Genomic DNA, 12,006 nt, shown 5'->3' on the forward strand with positions numbered 1-12,006 from the left:
AGAAATGATTTGTACGATTTTATATGTCGTACTATAATACGGGTGTGAACGAGCGCAAAATGGCTGCTCGATCGAGATGAGAGAGTGAGTGGGCGCCAGTGTGACAGGGCGCAAGGTGCAGCTGTGTGTTATTCTTGCCAAAAAGTTTTCGATCCGAATTTTGTGTGTATATTCTTCAAATTAATTAAGTTGTATTTTTAAGTTCGAGTCTTATATTAAGGTATAGAAGAGATATATAATAAACTCACTAAATCATCTGCAGAATTGTCCAAGTGTATGCCGGTCAAGGAACTAATGTTTAATAAAAATTTTTATAAATTTTGGATACATTAAGGAAGATACAATTAATAAATCGAGTCATAAACATATTGTAAATGTTGTACATCCAATCTGTAACTTCCGAATTAATAGTAAGTTATACTATTTATTGGTACATTTTTTTTTTTTCTAATAGAAAAAGATTACTAGATGATTGAGTTCACGCCCAGGATTATTTTTTCTAGGGACATAGTTGCTATCATTAATTGTTTTATTAGTAAGGTCTGACTTTATTTTAGTTACGTCAAGAGGTTTCATTTTCGATTGAATAATTGCAATCGCCATGAAATTTTATCTGATGCGATATATATATATTTACAAAAGTGGAATGCGGGCAATGCTCTGAATTTCTTATTCCATTTTCCATCTTGTTCTTTTGGTTTTCAACACATATGTATCTATAAGCCTCTTTAGGTTTTTAATATTTTATGATTGTGATATTTATATTTTTTTAATAATTCAAAATAATTTTGTACAACATAAATTTATTTTGAATATATTTAGTTATTGGATATTTTTTAAAAATAAAATAAATTATCTGAATTAAATTAAAGACATTAAATGTGATTAAATAGAAGCAAGTTCTATATTATCTGCCAATATTGTTAACAAATATCTTTTCATAAGTTATACTTTTTATATGAATATACTTATGTTACCTAGTGAACATAAATACATATTTAGTCGAGAACAATATTATGACTATACAGATAATACAGATTTATTTAAGAACAACATTATGAGTTTAACTTTCTCTAATATTAACTGCGTTAAATATTAAAACTTGTACGCGTGTATTGATTATATCATTTTAAGAATTAATTGCTGGCTAATCGTAGAACATATTTTAAATAATTCTAGTTGTTAACTGAATAGTTATATTAACCTTCTATATATCGTTATTTTGATCTGTATCCTGATTGACAAAAATAATGCTAGATTGTGCTAAATTATAAGCAGCTCAAATATTAATAATATGTGACAATAATTTGATAATGTTAAAGCAATTTAATAAGCATTCTGAATATTTCAAATCAAGCTAATTTCAAGTAACCATATTAAATTATAAAAGTTTATTGTTAATTTAGATTTTCTAAATTTTATATATTACATAAAAAATTTTTGCACTATACTTTGAGCAAAAGTAGGTATTCCAATATCCATATGTAATATAACTTCGGGTACTAGAATATAATAAAAAGTATTTTTTCATTAAAATAATAATTTCATATAGTAAAAATCTAATGAAAAAATTGAGCTTATAAGATTTATTGTGCCTACTTTAATATTTATAAAAATTTTTCAATAAAAACTTTTGTTTTATTTTAATTTAATTAAAAAATGTAAAATAGAATTAATTATCAGAACGATCAAGAATTTTCATAGTTTGTTTGGTCATTATTGTAGTTATCAAAACTTTTTTAAATTTTCCAAAAATCTGTATTTAATGAAAAATTGTTTAATAAACTTTATTTCTCTAAAACAGTCTAAAATTTTATTGTAATATGTAGTGTAAATATCGAGGTAACAATATTATATTATTAATTATATTTATTCGATATTTTGCTATAAATATATACCATTCATAAATTTTATATTTTATTTCTGCCAATAAATTTTAATTTTTCTCTTAAATAAAGAGAATATTATGAGGCTACTTCAAATTAAAAATCATATTTTAATGACATCGAATTTTTAAAAGTTATTATATTATCTTTTGATTTTATAAAACAAATTTTATTACAAAATTTACTTATGAGTACCAAATTATAATATTATTATATAAGAATAAGCTGCATTTTTTTTAATGAAACATGTACATTATAAAATACTTATAATAATAGCAATAAATAGATAGTATGAAAAAATGAAAAGGCAAAGTACGTTAATTTTTTTTTTTTTTTTTTTTTTTTTATAGTCTGTTTCATATTTCAGTATATATTTTTAATTTCCATTTTTTAATCACCAATTTTATGTTTATTGATAATCTACTTTCTAATATAAATTAAAGTATAAATAAACTAAATATAAAGCTTAAATAAACTAGATATAATGCTTAAATATATATATTTAATCTTATAGTTTAGTAATCTTAAATTAATATTTAAAGTTGATTTAAGATACAATCTTTTTCACTTTAGTTTTAATTTTATTAAAGTTTATATATATAAGTATTTTTTTTAGTATAGAATTTTATATATTTCACAAATTGTTAATTTGTATAAATATATACTTAATTATACATTAGAAAATTCATAAAATTAGATTTTTGTAATTATTTTATAGTAAATTTAATCAAGTTAATAGAATATTAAGTTCAATCTTAAATAAAACTTACTATATTGGAAATATAAGTAATTTATAAACGTTTATCGTACACTTATACATATTTATTTTCTATTAAAAAAAATTATTATTTTTCAACTGTAAAAGCTATTTATGACATTCAAATGTTAAAATATATACATCAAAATATTCTAAAGTATTATTATTTTTTTATGTTCAATTTGTAAAATAATTATATAAATGTATTATTGATATAATAATAATAATAAAGGGCTACAATTGCTTTCATTAGAAATCAATTCTTTAACTTTATTGAAATATAATGTTTAATATATTTTTTTTTTAATATTTAATATATAAATTTCGTAATTAAAAATATGAAATTTTTTAACAAACGGAATAAAACAAATTTATAATTAATTTATTAATTGTAGTCAAAATTTATAGAAATTATTTGTTGATAAATAGAAGTGTAATATTACTAATTCTCAATATCAATAAAGATAATCTCAAAATCAATTAAGATAATAAATTTTAAGTAAAAATTATAATTGCTGGCACTTAATTTTACCAATAAAAAAAAATTCTGTTCTTTGAAAATAAAACATCGACCAAAATTAAGAATTTACAACAATTTTTTTTAATTTAAGAGTTTCTTAACTGTAATCGATTTTATATTATACATTATATTATATTTTATACGAAATAGATCAAATGAAGACCGTCGTGTAATCATTGGTCTGTATTACACCACATATTGGATTTTTTTATTTTTATAGTCGTAAGATTTTTTTTCTGTAAATTGTCAATATCGTAAATAATAGTTACATATATTTAAGTACATAGGCGTCCATGTTTGAATCTTTGTATTTACACGCATGGATTTCTAATTATTTTTTATAAAGTATTTGTATTTCAATAACGTTCCATATTATATTTTATTTTTATTTTATATTCTATTTCATTTGATTTTTTATCATTTTGAACTACATTATTCATTAATAATTAAAAGATTGTAATTGTAATAATATAAAATAAATTAAATAATATATAGAATTTAATTTAAACTATGCAATATTTATATATTGCTCAAAGTAAGGACTTCAATTTAATGACAGATTGAATGCAGATTTTGATACACTTTATTTTAAATCTTATATATTTTTATTATAATTTACATTAAATTTTGAATTATTTATATATACATTTTATTTAAATACTCTTGTTTAGTATTTATTAATTTTTAGCAAAAATGTATACAGTTTTGGAAAACTATTAAATTATTATTTGACTATCTAAAATGCTAATGTACATTAAAATAATCTTTAAAATATATATGTAAGAAATTTTATAATGCTCTTTAAATTAGAAACTACTAAAATTGGCTTTACTGCATTTTAATACTATATGCTTGATTGAAACAAATTATAATTAATATAGTTATAAATAAAAATGTATTGCAAACTTTTCAAGAGGAAATTAAAGAAAAATGATTTATATTATAAGTTTCCTTTAGATTGCAATTTGAATAGAGTACGTTTTTCCAACTTAATCTTTTTTTTTAATTTTATGAAATAATTTGTGTAGTGCAGATATAGATGTATGGATTTGTAAGATAATATGGTAATGATAATTTCTGCATAATAAGAGGAATAAAGATTATTATGAAACGTTTCTAAATATAATTGTCACCGAGTTTAATCGGCTTAAAAATAATATCATCAAATTTAATAATTATTTGGTTCTGTTATCAGACAATACAAAACTAAATTTTCTAAAATATGGATGTTAAAAGTCCCACACAATAATGTTTTTAAAAATATTTTTAAGATGCCAATAATATAATTTGTAATTAATGTATAAAAAAATAAAGTGCTTTATAAATTGTCAATATTTACTATTTTCCATATTCTATTAGTGGAAAATATCATTCTTTTATATCCTATAAAATATAAATTTGAATTAACAAAAAATAATGTAACATTTTTTAGGTAGTTTAAATTGGACTAAAATTATCAATATAGTTTTCAATGAAAATATGGAAACTAAATAGAATCTGCTTTTAATATGTGTTGGAAGAGTAAAAAATAGCATGTAGTCATTTGATCATACGAAACGGCACTGATGACTGAATAAAGTGTTTGCAGAATTAAAAACCAAGATGAAGTTAAAGATAACGACAAATTTTAAGTTGAGGTTTGAATAAAAACTGTTAATATCTGAATAATATAAATAATGGTAAAAGTAAACATTGAACAATGGGTTTGCGGATAATACTAAAAAAGAATTAGGAAATCAAGATCTTGAATAAAAAAAATTGTTTTTTTTTTAAATTCTTTTTAATAATAAAATAATATTTATTAAGAAATTTTTAAAATAAATATATTTGAGTGTTCTTTATGCTCTATTTATGAATTATATATAGCGTAACATAATATAATATATATGTATATATTAAAAATCTTACATAAAATATTTTCACTTTCAATTAAATTTAATATGATATTTTGAATAAAGATTTTTCTTCTTGCACTATTATTTATAGTATGTTAATATTATTTTGAAATGGCTTATAGCTAAATGTGTAGTATTATGTTTGAAGATATATTTTTCGATGGATTAAAATCAAAATAATTTTACCTGTTTAACACTATAATTAAATGAATAAAATATTTAATTTAAAGATTTTTATTTGTAATTAATAATACTAAAATTGCTTATATGATATTTTTCATGTTTTTTCAATACAATTCATTCAATATAAAAATTTCATATTTTTATTAATATTAATTTTAATTAAAATTTATCAATAAGAATAAGTTCGTTTAGAAATTTTTGTTTATTTCATTCTAGAACAAATAACATAATTATGAATTTGTAAGAAATTTATTAATCGATTGTAGTTTTGCTATTACGAAAAAAATAATTCAAAATATGCAATGAATTTTATAATAATGAACTGCTGCAATTTCCATCCAATTTGTCTTACAAATACTTATTAAATATCCTTATAATATTCATACATTTAACACAATACAATACATTAATACAATGAAGTCATTAAACTCGATATATATTAGTTAATAATATTACTTCTCTAGGTATATAGTCTCGGATTTTTTTGAAAAGCTTTTAATTGAGATATACATACATAAGTTAAAATCGTGTTATTTTTTTCGAAATCACTATTCACTTAAATGTTTCTATAGGAAATGCATAATATTTATTATTTAAAATCATATAATTTATTTTCCTTTCATTGGCACAAGAAAAAGCTTTTAAATTCAATTATATTATTTTCATAAAACTGAATTGTGTTCAACAGTATTTTTTTTCATAATACGTAACTGAAACTTGTATAAGTTACACATGATATTGCTTTCATTATATAAAGATACTTCTTTAAAACCAATACATCAGTACATTTGAATTTTATATATTGAAAAAAATATATGTTAATGTATATTTATATATTCATAAATATTTATCTAATTATTTAAGCAATTATTTATTAATTTGGTAAAAACATATAGCAAATCAAAATATTTTATAGTTTTTAAAACATCATTAGATTTAAATAAAAGTTGTATTAAGATTATAAAAATAATGTTTTATTGGTTTCAGTACGAATACCATGAGAATATTAATTGTTATGAGAAAAATTATTTATTATAAATACTTTTATCATTATTATCTTATACAAAATAAAGTATGTAAGGAAAATTGTTTGAAAAATAAACAAACCTAATTTTATTTGGTTTTGACTTTGTATTATAAATAAAAAGAATTAAAATATAATGAATATATTAATAATGAATATTAATTTATAATTTATCATTTTTTATGATGAATCAGTAAGTATGAGTAATTGTTTGTAAACTGTTGTTATTTGTCTTTGGAATCGAAGAATTAAGTCCCTCCTTATAAATGGATGCGAAAAATAAAGTCAATAATTAAAATATATAATATGCAATAGGATCAATATTAAAAATATAAATAAATATTGTTATTTTTAAACTTGATGTGTAATATTTTTTTCAATTACAAATATCAATATATCGAAAGTAATATGCGCCAATTTTTAGGTAAAGACAATTTTTAAAATAAGTAGAATTAAATAAGCACTTTCATAGATAGCTTTTCATTTATATAAAATTAAGTTAATTTATTATTTAATATAGAATCCACTAACCAATAATACTATATCGCAATTGATTTCGTGCAAATACTCCATGAATAATAATTAGTTTCATAATATTGTGTATTGCTTTTGATTTAGCTTTAAGATATATTTTGTGCTTAAAAATTTATAAATAAGAAAATAAATAAAATTTTGTTGGTAATTTCAACAAAGATATAAAAATTTTCTTCATTTTACTAATTAATGTTTATAATTAAGAGATCATAGTAAAAAAATTTAAGATAATATATTAAGTTTAAATATAATACATAAAGAGCAGCATATACAAGAAATTATAATAACCATTTGCAATATCCAATTAAATTTTATATAATATTTAATAGTAATTTTCATATATTTTTTATAGATTTAAAAATTTTAAAAATTAGATTTCAATTTATCACTGTTACCAAACATTATAAATATACATAAGAAATTATAAATAGATAGTACATCAAATTCAAAGCTATCTTTTTAACTAATAAAAGTTAATATTTATCATAAATAAAAGTTTAGATAAATGTAATATAAATTTATTTATTATGTATTTAATAAAATACTTAAAAAATTTTTTCAAAATAATATAAACATCAAATTTTTTATTGACTTTTATTGAATCACTTGAGTAAATATATAATTACTTTCATGCATTTCACCATATGATTTACAAAGTTTTAATGGGCTATAAATAACTTTTAATTAAATCTACTTACAGACAATTTATTATCCAATACTGGCCTACGTAGTAATGCCAACTTATCATAATGCGGGTTGTGGCTACCCAAATATATCAGCAGCAGCTGCTCGTCAACAGAGTAAGTTTGACGGCAATCAGAATCATCATCATACCACGATCCCTTCGCATTTAGCTGCTGCAGCAGTTGCCGCCACCTCTAATATTGTCTGCCCGCTTGAACAGCGGCAGCACAGCAGCTTCACCACGGCGCTTCCTACCACAGCGTCGATGTCGACATCAACGACGACAACACCCACAGCAACATCTATAGCAACAAGCATGACGAGCCTTACCAGCTCAACTAATGCTAACCCAAATTCGAATGTGAATAGCAATCTTCTCGTTGGTAACAATACCCGACACGAAGTCAAACTCAATGCTATGCCGTACGTCATCAGAATTTATTTTCAATTTCTCTTTCTGAATTTAGGAAATCCTACTAAAACCGGTGCCTCTCTTTACCTCCTGCCTCACGTTACTCTATTATCTCATTTGTAAATACAAATATTGATCAAATTTATTATCATTTTACAACATTCATCATCTCATTATCTTTTATTTGGAACCTACAATGAATTTAATTTTATAAAGAAAAGTTTTTTTTTTTTATATTAAATAGAATTACATTTAAATTATTATTTATGAAAATATTAACTGTAACTTATAATGATTCATTTTTAAACCCATAACAATTAAATGAGTTAAATTCATTGAGTATTTTTGTAATTTTAATTAATTTCAGCTACAATTAGTATGTTTTTTTTTTAATATAATGGAAAAGAAAAAAAATGTTTTCACGTAAAACCGATTCACGTAGTTAATTATGATATAAAGGATTTATAAAAAGATATATTATAATTATTTGCTACCCAAAATAATTTCTTTTTATATTATATCTATTTTTAGGAAAGTTATAATTATAGTATTTTTAACCATATTTTATATCGAGAATACCTGATTTATTCACCATATAAATATTTTCGAAAATATATTGTTATTATTGTTATAATAACATTTTTTTTAATATATATACAAAGAAATACTTCTTAATAATTTAATATTAATATAGATTATATAGTTTTTAAATTTCTATAAAGTATGAAATTAAAATGTTTAAAAAAATTATATAACAGTAAGACAAAATTTCTGAATGAATACCTATTTGTATTTTAAATTAGAGATAAGCAAAAAATGTAGGGCTGTGATTGCGCGCGCGTGCGCGTGTGTGTATTGGTAACTAATTCGAAATCATTGAAACGGCTGTTAAAGGTGGTTTCACGGGAAGATATCGCGAGAGACGGCGGAACGATTACTAAGACCACGCGAGGACGGGTTGTTCCTAGTCCGCGAGTCAACCAACTTTCCTGGAGATTACACTTTGTGTGTCTGCTATGTAGGTAAGGTTCAGCATTACCGTGTAAAGTACAAAAATAATCAACTGACGATTGACGACGAGGAATTCTTCAAAAATCTGGCTCTCCTTGTTGAGCATTATGAGCAGGATGCTGACGGGCTTTGCACTCAGTTGACAAAATCTTTACCCAAACAAGATTTCTGCGTGGATCTAAAAGCCTTCGACGAGGCTGGCTGGGTTATTCAGACCCACGAACTTGAACTGCGTGAATGTATTGGCAAGGGAGAATTTGGAGATGTACTGCTTGGAGTCTATCGAGGTGAACGTGTTGCTGTCAAAATGCTCAAAGACAATAGCGAAGCGGCTCAACGCTTCCTTGCTGAAGCCAGTCTTATGACATCACTCATTCATGATAATCTCGTTAAGCTGCTAGGACTTGTTTTTAATAATCAGCATATGTATCTTGTGACTGAATATATGAGTAAGGGCTCGCTTGTCGATTATCTTAGGTCTAGGGGTCGACTCCATGTCTCAAAACGGGATCAGATAAACTTCGCTCATGATACTTGCGCTGGCATGGCTTATCTTGAGTCCAGGCACGTTGTACATCGAGATTTAGCAGCAAGAAATGTCCTTGTAGCTGAAGATAATTCAGCTAAAGTCTCGGATTTTGGTCTTGCCCGAGATGAGAATTTGTCTCTCGATGGTGGCAAACTACCTATTAAATGGACCGCACCCGAGGCTCTCAAACAAAATGTAATTTATTTTTATTTTTCACAAAACTTTTTTTTTTAATTTAAATTTTTATAATATTAAATTTTATATTGTAGAAATTCTCCAATAAATCTGATATGTGGAGTTTCGGTATACTTCTTTGGGAAATATATTCATTTGGTCGCGTGCCCTACCCTAGGATAGTAAGTAAAGCAATTTCAATCAAAATGCGAATTTTCTCAAATACAGATTATTAAATAATTGAATAATTTCAGCCATTAATCGACGTGGTTAAATGCGTTGAAAAAGGTTACAAAATGGAACCACCCGATGGATGCCCAGTAGAAGTATATGATATAATGAGACAAGTATATTATAAACTTTTAATTTCTTGCATCATTTATTACAATTCTTATTTATAACGTTAATTTTTAATTTGATTATTCTGTTTCTTTATTCAGGCCTGGGATCTCCAACCTGAAAAGCGGCCGAACTTCCATGATATTAAAGTTAAACTTGGACAGCTAAAAATTGAATACACCAAAGGTGTTAATTGAGCCTAAAACACGTATATCTTAAACGTGAAAGGCACTGAACAATATGGCCTAGTCTAGAGAAATGTTTACAACCATGAAGTTCGACAGTCCCTTCAAATACTCGAACGTGAAAATAATGCGATTGTTTTATTTACAAGTGTACATTAGCTAGGCGTTTTATTTGTAACACGCGTATTTATTGTTTAATTATTGAAATCAAACTCTGATATCAATTCTTAACAACTTATTTTTTATAGTGTACTTATGAGGCTAATTTTGTCTTATATTTAAACTTGTTATTTATTAGAATATTTCAGCATTGAAATATAATTCTTATTAAAAAGTTATTCATTATATACAATTAAAAAAATTTTAAATAATGGTAATATTTATATAGAAATAAATGACGAAAATAAAAATTTTGTAACATTATTGTCAGTCCTTTTTTTAAATATCTTAAAAAACATATGCGAATTTATTTGTTGTAAATATTGTCGATTTTAGTGCGTGCCTTCGTTTAAATTCAAAATTTTTTATATTATTGAATTTCGATTTGCATGTTTTTATTACTTTATTGCCAACCAAATGTTGCATTAAATACAATATGTGGTAGACGTTTTATTATACGTATGACAAATTATATCAAAGCTTTTAACATATTTTAAATGAAAAAATTATGCATAAATCAAAAATATAAGTTAGAAATTAATATTATTACGTAATTGTTACTTAAAATAAATTATGTTTTGCTCGATTAAAAATATTATTTAAAATTTCTTATGGGAAAAGTAAATGCGCCTTTAAGAATGTAAATGATCGATTGTAAATATTGTATATATTAAGATTATAACAAAATTGTTCTATAAAAAGGTAAAGCTGAAATTAATTAAAGATCTAAGTATGAGATTATGAAGGAAAGGTCCATTTTTATTATAAATATTTAAATGATGATTACAAATCTAGATACACTCATTAGGAATACAATTTACATAAGGCTGAATTTTCTGTTATAGAAAAAAAAAATAGATTAACACATAAAATATATTTATATATGCAAAAGCTCAAATATTATGTCGCCTGATTTTGAAAATACTATAATGAAAAAAATATGTTTTGGATGAAATTGCGCGCTTTGTGTTTGTATGTATGCGTGTGATTGGGCGCGTGGGCGCACATATATGTTTCTGCGTCTAAAATGTTAAATTAAATACAAATTTTGAATTTTATAGAATTTTGTGAAAAAATAGCCGAAGTTAAATAAATCGGGCTGGAATATGATATGAATAGTGAAAGACATGTATATACATTAGATAAAAATGAACAGCAATTTTTAAAGATTTTTTCATAATTCTTAAAATTTCTTATATGTACGGTATACTAAAACAGTTTTAAATATTACTATAAATCCCTTCAATAAAATGATTATGTAAAAAATTTGATTAATTACCCACAATTTTAAATTGAGTTGAAAAACAATACGCTATCTATTAAATATGAAAACGGTAGGATATCTAAATATATAAATATATATTTAAATTATTAATTATTAATATTTTACATTAATATTTTTATATATTTAATATTTACTATATATTTAAATATCTATTTTGCAATAATGGATAAGTATCAACATAAGAATAAATAATTAATTTGGCGTAAATTTTTTAATAAATAAACTTGTTTCTAAATGTGTACTTTCTCAATTATATTAAATATCCTAATCATTGAATAACTTAATTTTTATAGTGATCCATTTTCATCGTTTTCATAAATCTTAATTAATTTCAACATATTCGATATAACCAATTGAAATTTGAGTCAATTATATTATATTTGATATTTACACAGTTAAAACAGCTAATCCAATAACTGTATAAAAATG

General features: G+C 23.0%; 1 protein-coding gene across 1 annotated transcript; it reads left to right on the top strand.

The window, feature by feature from the left end:
* Positions 1-30: 30 nt before the first annotated feature.
* LOC105363906 (tyrosine-protein kinase CSK) lies at positions 31-10,391 on the top strand. Its single transcript, XM_011501709.1, has 6 exons — positions 31-410; positions 7,500-7,906; positions 8,790-9,630; positions 9,705-9,791; positions 9,864-9,956; positions 10,050-10,391. Exons 1-6 carry the CDS (start codon positions 375-377, stop codon positions 10,143-10,145), a joined length of 1,560 nt encoding a protein of 519 aa, XP_011500011.1. The 5' UTR covers positions 31-374; the 3' UTR covers positions 10,146-10,391.
* The last annotated feature ends 1,615 nt before the right edge of the window (positions 10,392-12,006 follow it).

The sequence above is a fragment of the Ceratosolen solmsi genome, unplaced genomic scaffold (genome assembly GCF_000503995.2).
Source record: "Ceratosolen solmsi marchali unplaced genomic scaffold, CerSol_1.0 scaffold23, whole genome shotgun sequence".
NCBI lineage: Eukaryota > Metazoa > Arthropoda > Insecta > Hymenoptera > Agaonidae > Ceratosolen > Ceratosolen solmsi.

Coding starts and splice junctions, on each gene's coding strand:
- LOC105363906 (XM_011501709.1), top strand. CDS start 375: ATGTTGTACATCCAATCTGTAACTTCCGAATTAATA. Junction 411..7,499: donor CTGTAACTTCCGAATTAATA/GTAAGTTATACT, acceptor ATCTACTTACAG/ACAATTTATTATCCAATACT. Junction 9,957..10,049: donor TATATGATATAATGAGACAA/GTATATTATAAA, acceptor TTCTTTATTCAG/GCCTGGGATCTCCAACCTGA.